Source organism: Poromitra crassiceps (genome assembly GCF_964638095.1).
Source record: "Poromitra crassiceps genome assembly, chromosome: 6".
NCBI lineage: Eukaryota > Metazoa > Chordata > Actinopteri > Beryciformes > Melamphaidae > Poromitra > Poromitra crassiceps.
This window is the reverse complement of record NC_139627.1, coordinates 40,478,314-40,495,322: the sequence shown is the minus strand read 5'-3', so window position 1 is coordinate 40,495,322 and position 17,009 is coordinate 40,478,314. Positions and strand designations below refer to the sequence as shown.

The 17,009-nt window shown below is 41.9% G+C and overlaps 1 protein-coding gene across 1 annotated transcript in view; it reads left to right on the top strand.

Annotated features, from left to right (window-relative positions):
* Positions 1-17,009, top strand: part of morc3a (MORC family CW-type zinc finger 3a) — a 28,424-nt gene that overhangs the window by 5,605 nt on the left and 5,810 nt on the right. Inside the window, exons 3-16 of the mRNA XM_083639376.1 lie at positions 8,102-8,234; positions 9,420-9,644; positions 10,678-10,836; positions 10,987-11,131; positions 11,738-11,866; positions 11,977-12,096; positions 12,201-12,298; positions 12,505-12,609; positions 12,708-12,836; positions 13,784-13,858; positions 14,428-14,470; positions 15,774-15,866; positions 16,517-16,631; positions 16,903-16,975. Of these exons, the coding sequence (XP_083495502.1) occupies positions 8,102-8,234; positions 9,420-9,644; positions 10,678-10,836; positions 10,987-11,131; positions 11,738-11,866; positions 11,977-12,096; positions 12,201-12,298; positions 12,505-12,609; positions 12,708-12,836; positions 13,784-13,858; positions 14,428-14,470; positions 15,774-15,866; positions 16,517-16,631; positions 16,903-16,975 (1,642 nt within the window). The remainder of the gene's footprint in view (positions 1-8,101; positions 8,235-9,419; positions 9,645-10,677; positions 10,837-10,986; positions 11,132-11,737; positions 11,867-11,976; positions 12,097-12,200; positions 12,299-12,504; positions 12,610-12,707; positions 12,837-13,783; positions 13,859-14,427; positions 14,471-15,773; positions 15,867-16,516; positions 16,632-16,902; positions 16,976-17,009) is intronic.

Sequence of the window (17,009 nt, the reverse complement as noted above, 5' to 3'; positions counted from 1 at the left end):
CCGATCACCGATCACTGGAAGCAGTATCTGCCGATCCCGATATGGCCGATCACCGATCACCTTGTCAAATCCATCAATTCAAGCCTTCTATTTATTGTGTCGCATTATTCATATATTTAATTATTCTTAACAACATCGACATTGTATATTAAGTATTAAAATTAGGAGATGAGAAAGTATCATGAATTGACAACCGTTTTATTGCAGGCTAAGGCAACATGCAACTCTCTAGAGACACTCTCTTAGAGACAACATGGAGCTTACAGAGTAGACTGTATACTGTAGCTTTCCTGTGGAAAAATAAATACAGTCTTATAAAACAAAAAATATAATACTATGTACACAACATGTGCACCAACACAGCTTGGAACATGTCTGTGAAAGCTGCAGCGATAGCCTCCGCGGTGTGTGACCCAGAAAACTCTTGTGAGTGAAGTACAACTTTGTTCAGGTCGAACTTTTCATCAATAAACTGCGCAGTTAGGCTCAGCATGGACATAGGACAGACACTCGAACTCCAAATGTCAGTCGTGAAGCTGATTGACGTGGTGTTGTCTTTCATAAGGCTCTCGATGTGCTTGTACACAATTTGGTATAATTCCGGCAGGCAAACGTCAGTTAAATATTTACATCCTGGCAGCGTGTAACGTGGATCCAAGCAGGACATGAGGCGTTTGAACCCGAGGTCTTCCACAACAGACAGCGGCTGCTGATCAAGACATATGAATTCCATTAGCTTTGCATTTATTTCTTTTCGTTTCTTGCTGTCGTTGCTGTAGGGTTGCTGTCGTTTCAATGTCTCTGTTACAGTTAGCTGAGTGAGTGGCGTTTGGGCTGCTGCACGCTCTTTCGCTGCCTTAGCGCTCGCCAACTTTGTAAACTCCTCAAATTCCTTGACGTGGGAAACCTTCAAATGTCTTATGAGGTTCGTAGTGTTGAAACTCTTCTGCTGTGTTCCTCCACGCGGTATCTCTTTTGAGCACACAATGCAAACGGCAAATTTGTTGTCCTTCTCCAACAAGTTGTAAAATTCCGACAGGCGACGCCATGTTAGCTGCTGTGCTGTTTGTTCTCGCCCAAGCTGCTTTCGCTATAGAGAGAGTGCAACTTCCAAACACTTTTTCGCCACTACCACCACGCCCCCTAAGGAAACTTGGGAGCCAATGAAGCTTCATGACACGGAGAGACAGCCAATCACAAGCTGCCCTTTAGGAGACCGGAAGAATACTACTTGGCAGCCTGGGAGTGCACTATCTCTATATTGAAACGTCTCTGGTAGTAGTTCTTGCAGATTTTGTGTCATTCTGATCGGCCTTGTTTGATCGGCACTTTTGATAACTCCGATCAAAGCCGAAAAAGGCCAAATCGGCCGATTCCGATCAAGTGCCGATCGATCGGAGCAACTCTACAGGAAAGGTGGGGGGAGAGAGGGGATGACATGTGGCAAATGACCACGGGTCGGATTCGAACCCAGGTCGGCCGCACGAAGGACTAAGCCTTTGTGGTACGCGTTCTACCAGGTGAGCTCTCAGTCTCGATAGCCTGCTAACTGTTGTGTCAGTCCTGCTATGTGCACTTCCAGAAAATGTCTGTGCAAGAAAGTTACTTTGTTTCTGGAGCACTTTTCTTTTTATGAAATGTATTTCCTCTTGTGAAATTAACACCGTCCATTGTCCAACCAATGAGAATAAGTCTTGTGATTGGCTATTTACTGTAAATCTATACTTTAATGTATGATCTGAATATCATACCTCAGTCTCAACCATAATGTCTAATGTCATCACCCATTTTTACCAACAGCTTATTTGTAGGACTTAGTTTGAGCCCAAAATTAGGTTATTTGTCAACAAAATACACTGGGGAACACTGTGGATAATCAGCAGAGCAGAGGGCAAAATACAAATACGTATTTTGTATTTTGAAAATACATAAAAATAAATTTTATAAAAACTGATAAAGAGCTGCAACAATTAGTCAATCCATTAAGCCAAATATTATATTAATTGCCTATTTTTATGATCTATTAATCATTTTGAGCCATTTATGTAAGGAAAATGTCCTAATTCTTCTCAAATGTGAAATTTTCTGGTTTCTTTAGATGGTAAATCATCTCTTTAGTCCTCTGTGACAGTATACTCCTTTGTGTACCCTCTAACACAGGGGTGTCAGACTCATATTAGGTAGAGGGCCGGATTTGTTCAACTGAGACCTCATGGGGGCCGGATTTTTTTTTTTTACTAAAATCAATTCGACTCATTTACCCATTTACTTCACAAAAGAAATACTGCTCTTTCCATTTCTCTTGAAACTGCCTGCATTCCGTGTCAACCTTTCTCTTTTTCGACAGCATCTTGTTGATTCCTTTGTTTTTTGGTAGGTAGCCGAATGCGCGATTCAATTCCAGCGTGGCATCATGGCGGCTTTGTTTACACCTGATGACCTACTGACATACTTCCTTGTAGTGCAGGTTAATTAACTTATGAATGAACTCTTAGCTTGCTTATTAGCCACACGTAGTTCATGATAATGGGGTGCGAATTTAATAATAATAATATATATATATTTTTTTAATATTCCAAAACATCTCGCGGGCCGGATGAAACCTGCCCGCGGGCCGGAAGAAACCTGCCCGCGGGCCGGATCTGGCCCGCGGGCCGTATCTCTGACATCCCTGCTCTAACACATTACAGTTCTTCCATTTCAGTTTTAGCTGTTTTTCAGCACAGCTAATTTCTCCCTCACTTCAGCTGTTAATCACCTTCTCTGAGGGCTTTTGACTTACAAGCAGCATTTATACATGTTAACCTCAAGTTTTGGAACTTTGACCATGTTAGCCCTAGATATCTGACATCAATAACAGTATCCTTGGAGATGATGCGCCATGGCTGCAGTTATATACCGTAAATTCCGGACTATAAGCCGCGGCTTTTTTCCCGTTTTTTGGCCCCTGCGGCTTATATAACGGTGCGTCTTATCTATGGATTTTTTCAGAAAAAAAAAAAAAATACAAATAAAATCTCTCTTTTTTAGCACTCTTTCTAACTATAAATCCACTTCTGTTTTAATTTCCTCTCTTGCCCTCTTTTCACCACACCGCGGACACTGTGTGCACTGTAAAAATAAACAACGGTGGTGTTGTGTTATGTTGTTTTGTTGAAATGTTACGGTAATACGGTAAATGGGAGCTTCCTCAAACAGCCATCCCGACAATCCCCTCTGTGCGTGACCACTTACATATGGTAATTACGGTAAGCAAACGGCCACTCGGCCATCAACTCCCTCCCCCGACTACCAGGAGAAAATCACAAACTTCGGCGAATTCACACAAAGGAAGATCAAGGAATATTCCATCGAACCGGAGCAGATCATAAATATGGATGAAGTGCCTTTGACGTTCGACCTGCCACTCACTCGGACTGTTAACAAGAAGCGCCCTGGAGGATTCTTTCACCAAAAAAAAGCTTTGCTCGTTCTCGACAGCATGAGAACGAGCAGTAGAAGCAACACTCTCACTTACCATGGGGAAGGTACGCAGAAATTCACACGAGGCAGCTTTCAAGTTGAAAGCAGTCAATCTCGCATTAAAAGAGGGAAACAGAGCAGCCGCGCGTAACCTGGGCATCGATGAGTCAATGGTGAGGCGTTGGACGGTGCAGCAGGAGGAACTGTCTCAGCACGGAATATTATAGGAGTGTGAAAACATCCACAATCACCAACGGGTTCCAAAACGCTGGACTGCTGCGGGATGAAGAGAATGACGCCGCCACAGCTGGCGCTGAGGGCCGTCAGAGGCTTCAGAGGCTGTTCGATGCCGACAGTGATGAAGAGGAGTTCGTTGGTTTTGAGTGACAATGAAGGAGAGAGGAGAGTGGTTGACGAAGCCACCCTGAACCTGTTCGTTTCCGACACTGAAGATGAGGACTTTGGTGGTTTCAGTACGCAGGAAGAAGAGGAAGACGAGGATTAGTGACTTGACTTCTCTGGTTACAGGTTTGCTGCACATATAGCCTATTGTTGTGTGATTTTGTCTGGGGATTAGTGACCTGACTTTTGTTTTGTTTTGTTGAAATGTTAATAAATGGGAGCTTCCCCAAACAGCCATCGCTTTCCCGACATTCCTCTCTGTGCACGAACCCTTTCATATGGTAATTAAACATCAAAACACCCGCGGCTTATAGACCGGTGCGGCTTATAGAAGAAAAAAATAGTCAATTTTGGTCCCGCGGCTTATAGACCGGTGCGTCTTATAGTCCGGAATTTACGGTAAATCGCCGGCTCCACGGGCTCCCAAAATCATGACTGACAGACAAACAGACACCGCCCACACACCTCGGCGCCATCGTGCAACTGTGCGCCATCGGCTCATTACTACATCAGAGTTGCTCGTGCTCAGAGTGACATCACTGATGACATCACAACTGCCTGAGTGACATCACAGTTGAGAAATCAGTTGCTCGAGTGACATCACTGATGACATCACAGTTGCTCAAGTGACATCACTGATGACATCACAATCGTGACCCACACTGCCGCCACACATACTGCCACCCACTTTGCCAATTTTAATTAAGAAGAAAAAAATTAGTTGTGTCTTTCTAATATGATACATTGGTTTGAATATGCAGTAAACCGTTTCATTTGCAGATAGGCCAGCGCATGCAATATCTAATCATCAATCAATTTATATTAGTAATTTATCTCTGGAGGAATTTCCACCAATACAAGGCTTCATACTAGTTTAGACGAAGAAGTGATGTGAAGTCTGACTCAAGACCACCCTACTCTGCCTCTGATTTGTGGTTGAGTTTGTTCTGAGGGTAAGCGAATCAGAGGCAGAGTAGAAGTGAATTTTTTTTCTCCTGTTTAAACCTGTGTCAATGGTAAAAATGTGTCAATTTGATAATAAAATGACATAAAATTAAAGAAAAGTATTTTATGTATTTAAAATACACAAAATACAAGGTCTGAAAGTATTTTGATACAAATTACATCTTATTTTTCTTGGTCCAGCCAAATACAAATTACAAAATACACAAATGTATTTAAAATACTGCCCATCTCTGCCTGCAGGCGGCAGCATGCCAATTGCACGCTCCCTCAAAACTGGCAACATCATAGAGCTGAACAGTCAAAAATAACATCGAAAAAAACATGGAAATCTTTCTTTTTCTTTTTGCTCCATTTGAAATGTTTTATGGTCACTCACGATTCAGTAGGTCACGGGTTGGCTTGGTTGATTCCAGCCTTAAAACTCGTTATATAAGGATTTTTCTAAATGTCTATGGAGAAAATGAATGGGAAACTCACTTCCGGGGGCGAGAGACGTCACGTGACTGACCAAAGTTCATATATTAAAATGTATTAGAATATCCTCTATGCAACAAGCCCATAGCTGTCTCATCTCAGCCTGTCTGCAGAGACCCACTGATCCTGTGTGAGGTAGTTTTTTTGTGTGGTTTTGCCTTCATCATAAAAGCACCAGACCAGACTATTTTGGGTTCCCTCACGACTTAGAAAACAGCACAAGTCCCTCTCTCTCTTTGCCTATTAATTTGTCATATGAACGCTTTTTTCCGTTAGGGATGAGCTGAGAGTGAACGCTGTGAGCGAGCTATTAACATTAGGGATGTTCATTTTGAAAATTTTCCAAAATCGATAATCGGTGAGAATTAACGATCAATTATCGATTATCGATTTTACTAATACCGTAAATTCCGGACTATAAGACGCACCGGTGTATAAGCCGCGGGACCAAAATTGACTATTTTTTTCTTCTATAAGCCGCACCGGTCTATAAGCCGCGGGTGTTTTGATGTTTAATTACCATATGAAAGGGTTCGTGCACAGAGAGGAATGTCGGGAAAGCGATGGCTGTTTGGGGAAGCTCCCATTTATTAACATTTCAACAAAACAAAACAAAAGTCAGGTCACTAATCCCCAGACAAAATCACACAACAATAGGCTATATGTGCAGCAAACCTGTAACCAGAGAAGTCAAGTCACTAATGCTCGTCTTCCTCTTCTTCCTGCGTACTGAAACCACCAAAGTCCTCATCTTCAGTGTCGGAAACGAACAGGTTCAGGGTGGCTTCGTCAACCACTCTCCTCTCTCCTTCATTGTCACTCAAAACCAACGAACTCCTCTTCATCTATAGCTGTGTTTCCATTACAGTTTTTCGCAAAAGAATTGCGATATTTCTACAACTTCGACAATGTACAATTGCGACTTGTAGGCGTTTCCATTGAAGTTGCGTTTGAGTGATTCCCCGTTGCAGCAGCTGCCACAGTGATTACGCACGGGGATCTGCCCCATATCCCGTCCCCTGCATGCTCAAATCCAACCAATGGTCAATGGAAATCCCAACATGAAGTTACAATGCATATAAACGAGCCTGATTATCAATTCAAAAGAAAATGAGTCGCAAAATGTTGCTGGCTGCGTGAATGCAGTCAGCGCGACAGGCAGAGGAAAAAAGGTAGCCTAATAGCCTACAACTGGTCCGATTTAGAGATGGAGGGGGGAAAAGGCTGATTTGGTTCTATAATTGCACCTGAAACGTGTGCAATGTATTAGCCTACTCACAGTCACTGTATTCACTTCAGACAGCACCACCGCACCAGTGTGTGCTTTTCATCCTCTCATCTCGCCGCTGTGCCAAATGCGCGCACACAGGCAGCCTGCTGTCACCATGGACCGATTTCTGCCATTAAACATTATCTAATTTGCCCGGCTACGCTTTTGCACAACACTCGTCTTTCTGCTAGGTAGCGTTGCTTCAAAGTTTTCCACTTGCTGCGGAGGTTTTGACACGGCTATCGAACCTTACTTACCAAACTTATTTTCCGCTCCTTTTCCAAGGGATAATATGGGTCACATGACGTGCAAATGCGAAAAATGTGTTTCCATTACACTTTTGCGATAAACTGCTATATCGACACGTCTGAAAAACCACCTCATGATCATCTACTGCTCGTTCTCATGCTGTCGAGAACGAGCAAAGCTTTTTTTTGGTGAAAGAATCCTCCAGGGCGCTTCTTGTTAACAGTCCGAGTGAGTGGCAGGTCGAACGTCAAAGGCACTTCATCCATATTTATGATCTGCTCCGGTTCGATGGAATATTCCTTGATCTTCCTTTGTGTGAATTCGCCGAAGTTTGTGATTTTCTCCTGGTAGTCGGGGGAGGGAGTTGATGGGCTTGTGGCCGTTTGCTTACCGTAATTACCATATGTAAGTGGTCACGCACAGAGGGGATTGTCGGGAAAGAGATGGCTGTTTGAGGAAGCTCCCATTTACCGTATTACCGTAACATTTCAACAAAACAACATAACACAACACCACCGTTGTTTATTTTTACAGTGCACACAGTGTCCGCGGTGTGGTGAAAAGAGGGCAAGAGAGGAAATTAAAACAGAAGTGGATTTATAGTTAGAAAGAGTGCTAAAAAAGAGAGATTTTTTTTTTTTTTTTTTTTTTTTTCTGAAAAAATCCATAGATAAGACGCACCGTTATATAAGCCGCAGGGGCCAAAAAACGGGAAAAAAGCCGCGGCTTATAGTCCGGAATTTACGGTACTTAGAAAATTTTCAATATTTTCAATTTTTTTTTTTTTTTTTTTTTTTTTTTTTTAACAAAATGAATGCCTATGGCAGAAAATACGAAAGACAACGTGTTCTCCTCAATGAACTCTTTATTTCAATGTGTCTCCTCTCCAACACTGCTGTCCCCGGCGCATGCCGGTTTGAATTTCTCATGTTTAAAACAGTTTTGTTGGCACAAAGGCCCGTGCCCAGCCAGAAAACTAGAGACTATATGAAGCTCCACCTCACGTTAGTCGGCTGTGCAATGGAGTGGGGCGAGGAGGAACGAATTCCACCCAAACCTAGCCCAAAAAAAAAAAAAAAAAAAATTTTTTTTTTTTTTTTTTTTTTTTTAAATAATTAAAAAATCGATCCAAATGCCACAGGATCGATTCCAATCCTTAACGATCGATTATCGATTTTCGATAATTGATGAACATCCCTAATTAACATACTGCAACATTGTCCTGTCATTAGTGTTCGTCATCTATTTTCAGATATCTCAAATTGCTTCCTTCCCCAGACAATGCCTATGACCCTGATGTCAATGCAAAACAGTTCTGGATTGATAAGACCCAGATCAAAGGGAAAGAATGCCTCAGCTTCATGGACAATGGAAATGGACTGAACTACGAATTGCTGCATAAGATGCTCAGGTATTGACTAGTCCTCAGAAAGTCTGGGAAATTATGGAACATTTCCACAAATTGAACATTTTGCTAGTTGTTGAGATTCATCTTTAGCTGATAGAGTGATATGGCCTATTAGTCATATTGCCCAGCCGCTATCGGCATACATTGAGCACTGACGAAAATCTTTACATCCACTTGACTAAAGTCTGGAATTTTACAGTCCCTCCAGGATTTCGCAGAGTTTTTTTGTGATTATTGCGATCATAAATGCTTGATTTTGCGGCTGCTTTTCTCAAAATTTGCGATGCAATTTGCGACATTGTATGTGTTTTTTTGCGGTAAAATTGCGGGAACTGGCAAAAATTGCGGAGTTGAGGAAAGAAATGCGATTTAATTTTTTAATTTTCAATTAAATTTTTTCTTTTCCTCCCTTCATCGTTTCTCTTCTCCTTTCTTCCTCATCCTCAATAATGCTATTATCACTTTGCCTTTTCTCATACCTTTTGCTTAGTGCTTTATATATTTCCTCTTAACCTTATTTCCTCTTCATGCCTTCCCTGTCCTCATCCCTTCCTTGTTCCTTGTTAAATATTCAAACAACTAGACCCTAAGCTAAATATGCCACACACTTCCTTGTTCCTTGTTAAATATTCAAACAACTAGACCCTAAGCTAAATATGCCACGTGTGTGTGTGTGTGTGTGTGGGTCTCAAATGCTTCGCGCTAGCAAAGTGGCTGTCCAGTGACTATTTCCGTTTGTGTTCCTCCACGACAGTGTTGCACGGAGAGCAAATTAGTTTGCCTCCACTTTCATGCGAAACATTTGGTAATTGTTTTGCGGTTATTTTTGTTGGCAAATGTGAGGGGTTTGCCCTCCTCATCTCAATGCGATGACGTGTTACGTGACGTCCCATACTCTCGTCACTTCCTATTGTTGTCCCTCGTTCCCACAGCAACCAGGCAAGATGACAGCGCACACATATCTCAAACCCAGGTAAAGATGCTGCATTTTGCTAACTTTTTGCGGCGAAATCGCGGGAATTTTGAAAAATTGCAAGCCCCCGCAAATATCGCGGAGTTTGGTTGAATTTGCATTAATTATTGCGATCGCAATTTCCTGGAGGGACTGATTTTAAAATGATGTATGTATGCCCCTTATTTTGATTCATATACACACTAACAATATGTGCCTCTCTTTTCCCCCTCAAGCTTTGGATACAGTGACAAGATTGCTGTAAATGGTGTCGACCCAATTGGTATCTATGGCAACGGTTTCAAGTCTGGATCCATGCGCCTCGGGCGAGATGCCATTGTGTTCTCCAAGTCGCAGAACACCTCGTGTGTTGGGATGCTCTCCCAGACCTACTTACAGACAATTGGTGCTGAGCAAATCATTGTACCTATTGTCAGCTTTGAACCAACAAAAACAAACAAGTATATCCTTTATCTAATGCAATAAGCTGTAATAATCAGAATCAGAATAATTTTATTTGCCAAGGTATGTCTTCGCATACTAGGTTTTCACAATTAAGTTTGTGATAAACTGCCATCATGTGGTGTGAAGTGGGTGGCATCATTGTGTCAAATCCTTCCCTTCTTATCATTTGTAAAACTTTGGGTTATTCAGTCAGGGTTGCCACGGGTCTGAAAAGTACTTGAATTAAAAAAATAAAATGTTAGTACTTGAAAGTGCTTTGATTTATAAAGAGGTCCTTAAAAGTGCTTGAATTTAGCCTACTGGAATCTCTAAGTTTGAGCCTCGTACGTGTCGGCATCTCAAAATTGCGGGGCCAAGCTTGATACACTTTTTTCCTATCGACAGTATCACTTTCACGCTGTGCTGTGTCGTTGCTGGTCAAGATTGCTTTGAGTTTATGTTGAGTATAGTGTTGATGATTCATTCCGATGTGTAAGCACGACTGGAAATGTATTTACATTCGAGGTATTTACAAGACTTGTATATGTGAACATCTCTGACTTATTCCAGTCAGAGAAATAGTTTGTCTTTGAAAAGTGCTTGAAATCCTTCATTACAAAAGAGTGGCAACCCTGTTCAGTGCACATCTTTGGCAAAAATGTAGTCCTGTTGAATTTAGGCTGTAAACTCTACCAAATGTGGAAAAGTCAAGGTTTTGAAGGCAAGGCAAACTTTATTTGTATAGCGTGTTTCACACACAAGCCAAATACAATGTGCTCACATAAGACTTTGAATCGTTGAATCGATTTTGAAACCACTATGTGTGGGCTGGATCAAAATGTATGTGGGCTGGATTCAAGTTTTGACATACGGTATTTTTAAAAAGTTCTATTTTTCCCATTAAGTAAAAATAGAAAATTGCGTTGCCTTCGTCATAGATTACGGTATGTGCAGTGAAATAAATCGGCCTCTGTCATAGTTGATGTGCAGAGAAACGCAGATGCGCTACCTGTTATGATTCTACAGTGAGTTGTCCTTGACTTCAACCTAACTGTGTGTGAGAGAGGAGCACAGAGTCAGTCTGCAGGACATCCTGCTCTACTCCCCCTTCGGGACAGAGGCAGAACTGCTCGGTGAGATCAAAGCCATCAACGCCACTTGCGCCACCGGGACGACCGGGACACGAATCATCATCTGGAATCTCCGCAGGTCTGTCTTCGTGTCTTCGTGTTTCTCTCTGTCTTCCACCTTATGTTCCCTTTCATCACCCCCGTTCCCATCTACTTACTTAGAGACACAGACATCAAATGGCAAAGTGCTGTGAACTGTAAGTACCTGAGCCCTCCCGCTTTTTTACAGGACAACTACAGGAGGGACAGAGTTTGATTTTACGAAGGATCGATACGACATCAGGATTCCGTCTGACGTCTACGAGTCGATGACCGACACACCTGAATACCAGAGGTTTGCCTCATCCATCCCTGAGAGTGAATTCTCATTGCGTGTAAGGAGCAACAATGATTCATATAATGCTACACACATCATTTAAGGGCAAAGGATTGGCTAAAATACTCTTACTTACAAACTAAAACACACTGTGTGGTTCGATACACAATGCAGGATTTATGGCTTGCTATTTTCACATTTCATTGATAATTATGTAGTAGAATGATAACTCAGCCCATTCAGGCATAAGCCACAATGAGATTTTATGTTTTCCAATAACACTATATTTACATCCAAATCCTGCATTATGAGAGAAAATGGCCTCATGTCTATTGTGATTTAAGATGTCAGTGTACCGTGTGATCTCTTTCTCCACTTACCGGTACCTGTTGCTGGAGGTGGTTTGGCCTCTGGCCTTTAGCTGTTTCAAATGTCCTCCTGTTTGCCACATAAACTTAAGCTGCTCTCATTTTGGGTGATTGATGCTTAGTATCAATCAAGCAAAACCTCGCCAATAAGATACTTGTGAGAATGTGTTCACAAATTATACAAAATACAAAAGTGCATTGATGGTATTCTGTTTACACGCGCGCGCGCGCACACACACACACCCGCACACATGTATAACTATATTGACAGTGTATTGTGTTCTCAACGGGCCTAGGCATACTGCAGTATTCTGTACCTGAAGCCTCGGATGCAGATCGTCATACGTGGTCAAAAGGTGAAGACTCAGCTCATCTCCAAGAGTCTGGCCTACATCGCAAAGGACCACTACAAGCCCCTTTACCTGGTATCCTTTCAGCACTGGCTCTGTACAGCTGCCGGCTGGCGCTAACAATTTAGAGGTGCGGTGTCTGTGTTTGTCATGTATACTCTTGTCTTCCTTAATTCCCATTTCAGAACAAACGTATCCCCATCACGTTTGGGTACAACACCAAGAGCAAAGACCAGTATGGCATCATGATGTATCACAAAAATCGTCTCATCAAAGCCTATGAACGCGTGGGCTGCCAGCTCAAGGTGAGCTTATGTTGATTTTTGGTGGGTGTGTTTGTATCATGTATACAAGGGTTTTCTATATCATCACCTGGTGTTGACCTCTGACCCATATTTGCATCCTACAGGCCAACATCACAGGTCTTGGGGTCATCGGGGTCATAGAGTGTAACTTTCTGGATCCTACCCACAACAAACAGAACTTTGACAACACTGATAAGTACAGGTAGTAGTGACAATGCTTATTAAAGTTTGTTTCTGCTGTGATCACCTTGGTTTAATAAGACTCAATTAGTTGCTGCCAGTCAGTATCTATCACACAATAAAAATGTGTTCTTTATAAACGTTTTGTGGATGAATTTTCCGCCCCTATGACATAGGCCCATTAAACGGAAATATACCAATCTTAACGTGCTTTGTTTATTGATTCAGGAAAACCATCAACAGTTTGGGGGTCAAGCTGGAAGAGTACTGGAAAGAAATTAAATTCAAGAGAAATCGTGACGACCCAAACGCCGCACCCGTAGAAGATGCCAAGTTAGTACATCGCAGGTTAAACCGTGCCTGACACAGTGTCTTAAGCCTAATCCTCAGATTAATAGCCATTTGTCGTCTTGGGTGTCTCTGCTCTACAGGAAGCGACCAGATCAAAACTGGGTGCAGTGCGATGAATGTCTGCGCTGGCGCAAACTCCCTGACGGGATCAACTGCAGCTTGCTTCCATCTAAATGGTTCTGCCGTCTGAATCCTGATCCTCAGTTCAGGTAACCCAAGTGTGTTCAATAAGGCACGATTTGGAAATCAGGTGTTATAAAAACATAATTGGGTAATTGCTGACTAAAAAATAAGCATTAGGGCTTTTCACACTGCATGCTCTTAGCCCAGGGGCAAACCCAGGACTATGTGATTCACACTGCAGTTCTACTAGCCCAGGGTTTGTAGAGCTCAGGGCCGTTGGAACCAGTGCTGTCAGATACAGCTACACTGCTTCGCAGTGTTCACACTGGCAACGTTTAGCCCCGTGTTTAGATGGAAAGTCTGAGTTAAGTTAGTTAAGTTATAAGTTAAGTTAAGTTATCCTTTATTTATCCCCGTGGGGAAATTCATCCTCTGCATTTGACCCATCCTCTACTAGGAACCTTCCTAGAGCTAGGAGCAGTGGGCAGCCACAGTGCAGCGCCCGGGGACCAACTCCAGTTATTTTCCCATTGCCTTGGTCAGGGGCACTGACAGGAGTATTAACCCTAACATACATGTATTTTGGTGGTGGGAGGAAACCGGAGCACCCGGAGAAAACCCACACGAACACGGGGAGAACATGCAAACTCCACACAGAAAGGACCTGGGATGGACCGGGGTTCGAACCCGGGACCTTCTTGCTGTGAGGCAACAGTGCTAACCACTGAGCCACCGTGCCGTCCAAGTTATCCCCGATAACCCTGCTGCAGAGCAGGGCCAGCTAGCCGGGCCTGAAGTCGGTGTTAGCTCACTTTGGAGTGGGGCCAGGATTGTGCAAGTGTGAAAACTTTCTTAGCCGGTGGCTAACAGCTCTCTTAGCCCCAGGCTAAGAAAGTGAGAGACTCACTTAACTCCGGCTAAGTCTAGTGTGAAATGCCCAATTTAAAAGTAGATTTTGAATTTAGTTTTTAATACTTAACATTCTGAGTACATGTGCATTAATATTGCTCTTCTACCTCATTTGCCCTTCCAGGAGCTGCCAGGTAGAGGAGGAGCCGGAGGACTCGGATGACGAACACCATTCGAACCAAAAGACCTACAAAGTCAAGTGAGTCCCATTTCCTTGAGCTACATTGCTGCAACATAAGCCCACCAAATAACAGCACTGGGTTCTGACTAGGGATGTCAATTTTCGGTTAATTTCACTTTCGATTAACCGACGCTAATAATCGATTAACCTATCGGTTAATTCATAATTTTTTAATATTTAATTTTTTTTTTTTTTTTTTTTTTTTTTGTCTATTTACTCAATGAACTCATGCCCAAACAAGGCGTGTCTATTTAGATGCTGAAATGTTAATGCTTTTTGTGTTAGAATTTCTAACACAAAAAGCATTAACAAGCATTAACAAAAAGCATCAACATTTCAACACAAATTCTTTTTGTGTTAGAATTTCTAACACAAAAAGCATTAACATTTCAGCATCTAAATAGACACGCCTTGTTTGGGCATGAGCTCATTGAGTAAATAGACCAAAAAAATATAATAGTTTAAAATATTAACTGATAGACCGACAGCAATAACCGAACAACGACGTTAGCGACGGTTAATCGATTAACGGTTAACCGTTGACATCCCTAGTTCTGACAGTTACTTCTGTCATGTATTTGTTACAGAGAGAGGGAGGACAAAAAGAAACAAGAGATGAAAAGAAAAAGGGTAAGGAACACACCATGACCTACTGCCAGTGTTATGGCTGTCCCTGCTGTTTCTCTCTCTATTTTTCTTTACATTCAATGTGAGTCAAATGTTATAGATGGATAATCTTGTGTGTGCATTTTATACATGAATTAAAAGTAATGTTTGACGTGTTCACAATCCCTTGTTTCAATGTGGCCTAAATTTTGTCTGGGCAGCTTGTTCAACATTTAAACTGCAATAAGCAATATCAGACCTTATAACAAACCCTGAACCTAACGTATGGTATGTGGAGATTGAATTGAGACATAATGATTTAAACCAATATCCACATGTGGGCCAGCTGTGTTGCTGTTTTCACCCCTTTTTCTAAAGCCAATATGTACCACACATATCTTTCAGTAGGTGAAATGTCTGGCAAAGCGAGACTGCCTGGTAACCACTGATAACCTGCGAGAATTTTACGTGTGTATGGTTAGCTTAGCTATTAGTCGTTATGTGCGGTGCTTTACAATAATTGTCCTTGGTAGGCCTCCATAGTGCAGTGGGCACCTGGCTTTGCTGTGAGCTTGTTTACAGGGTTGCAGCTTCTGTCACCTAGTGGTCAGAAAATGTTGCTTAATGCAGCTTTAAGTCATGATCAGCAAGATTCTTGTTTTTCTTGATTTTGGCAATGAGCATTTACTACAGCCCTATTTCAAACGGCTGTTGTTGCTTCTGCATAATGTAAATGTTTCACAGTAAAACACATCACTTCATGTGCTGTGGATTTTTTCCCTGGGAAACATGGCCCCCTCATAGGCGTTTAGAATAGAGTGGGCTTTCATCAACTAGGACTGAATAACTATGTATCATATTGGATTTTTATCTATATGAAAAAGCTGTGGATTATTACTTTTCATATATCTCATTGCATGGTACCTTTATACTGTCAAGCTGCTGGACAGTAGTCAAGTCAAGTCAAGTTTATTTGTATAGCACATTTCATACACAGAGGCAATTCAAAGTGCTTCACATAAAATGGTTGACAGGAAAAGAAAAGAAGAGAATAAAATGGACATTTAAAAGCATCACAGCAAAACTTTAAAAAAGAGTACAGTCATTTGCCTTGAAAATTATTTAATCAGATTCTCTTGTACGGAGAAAAGAAAACTTATCAGATCTTTGAAGCATCGTGATCAGAATTTGAGCAATTTGAGTGGATTTGGCTTCATAATACTTCAGCACAGTTTGAAAAAAGTGGTTCACTCACTGGTGCCATTCAAGTCCACTTCCTTCATAGTTTGTTTATCAATGATGGGGCTTTTTGTAATGTTTCTGCCAGATGGAAGACGAGCGCGTATCCAAAATTGCCCTGGAAAATCAGACTCTTAAACGGCAGCATGATGACCTGGTGCGACGGCTGAGGAATGAAGAGGTAAGTGTCCCATTTTAGTCTTAGAATGACAAACTGGAAGAGTTAGTCAGAATGATGGAAGATGATTATATTTCATTGGCGATCCTGTTTTGATATTGTTATTAACACAAATAGTTTAGATAAATAAATATGTTGCTGTAGGGCTGGGCGATGCAAAGAATATGATCACGATATTTCCCCCCCATATTGATCAATATGAATCAATATTCATATTTTATTTATCACGATATATAATTGTATAATGCATGAAGTGAACAACAACAAGCTCCTCACATGATACAATTTGCTCACCTGAGGATAACATGAGTTCACTAGTTTCACCGTCGCTTTCGTGTCCCTCAGCACAATTTTTTTCTATTCTTCTAGAGGACATCCACTTTCTTCAACTATGCTTCAATGCTTTGCGGTATGAAATGGGCGTGTACTTTGATGTGCAAGCCAAAAACTGCAGACTGACTGGCTGCCGCGTTTATTTCTGCTGTGTGATAGGCTGTTACATCTATCCATATCGAGTAAAACGTCCAATCATATCATCGTTATCAATGTGATTTTTATCGCCCGGCCCTATGTTGCAGTAGTTGGATATGGTTGAGAATTACTAATTACAAACCAAAAATATATACATGCTTTTTTCCCATTCATGTTCACAGACTGTGAGTGCTGTTGTCCACTCCCCCTCTACTCGAGGCACCCCAAGGAGGCCACGAGGGGGCGCTGCAAGGGCTGAATCCTCTCCACTCAGGTCCTCCACGCTTTCGCAAGCTGGTAAACAACTGCTGTTTTCACCTCTGTCTCTCTGTTTGAACATGGTGCTGGTTGTGGATATGTGCATCTTGGATAATGTTTCGGTGCTCTGTGATTTGGTGCTCTGTGCAAAGTGAGTACTTTGAGAGCAACGTAAAGCGGAGTCAAATTCCTTGACCAGTCTGGCTTGTTTTGCTACATTTAGCACCATTCAAACTCAATATTTAAATGTACATTAGAGTCCTTGAATGTCATCTTGTCATGTCTGTATGAACCCTGTATTTATCTTTAGCTTGCAGCCCTTCCAGTAGCAGCGGTCTCCCAGTAATCAGCGACGTATGCTCTCTGTCACCAGGCCAGCTAAGGTAGGACTCTTTGATTGCACAATGTTGTTTCTGT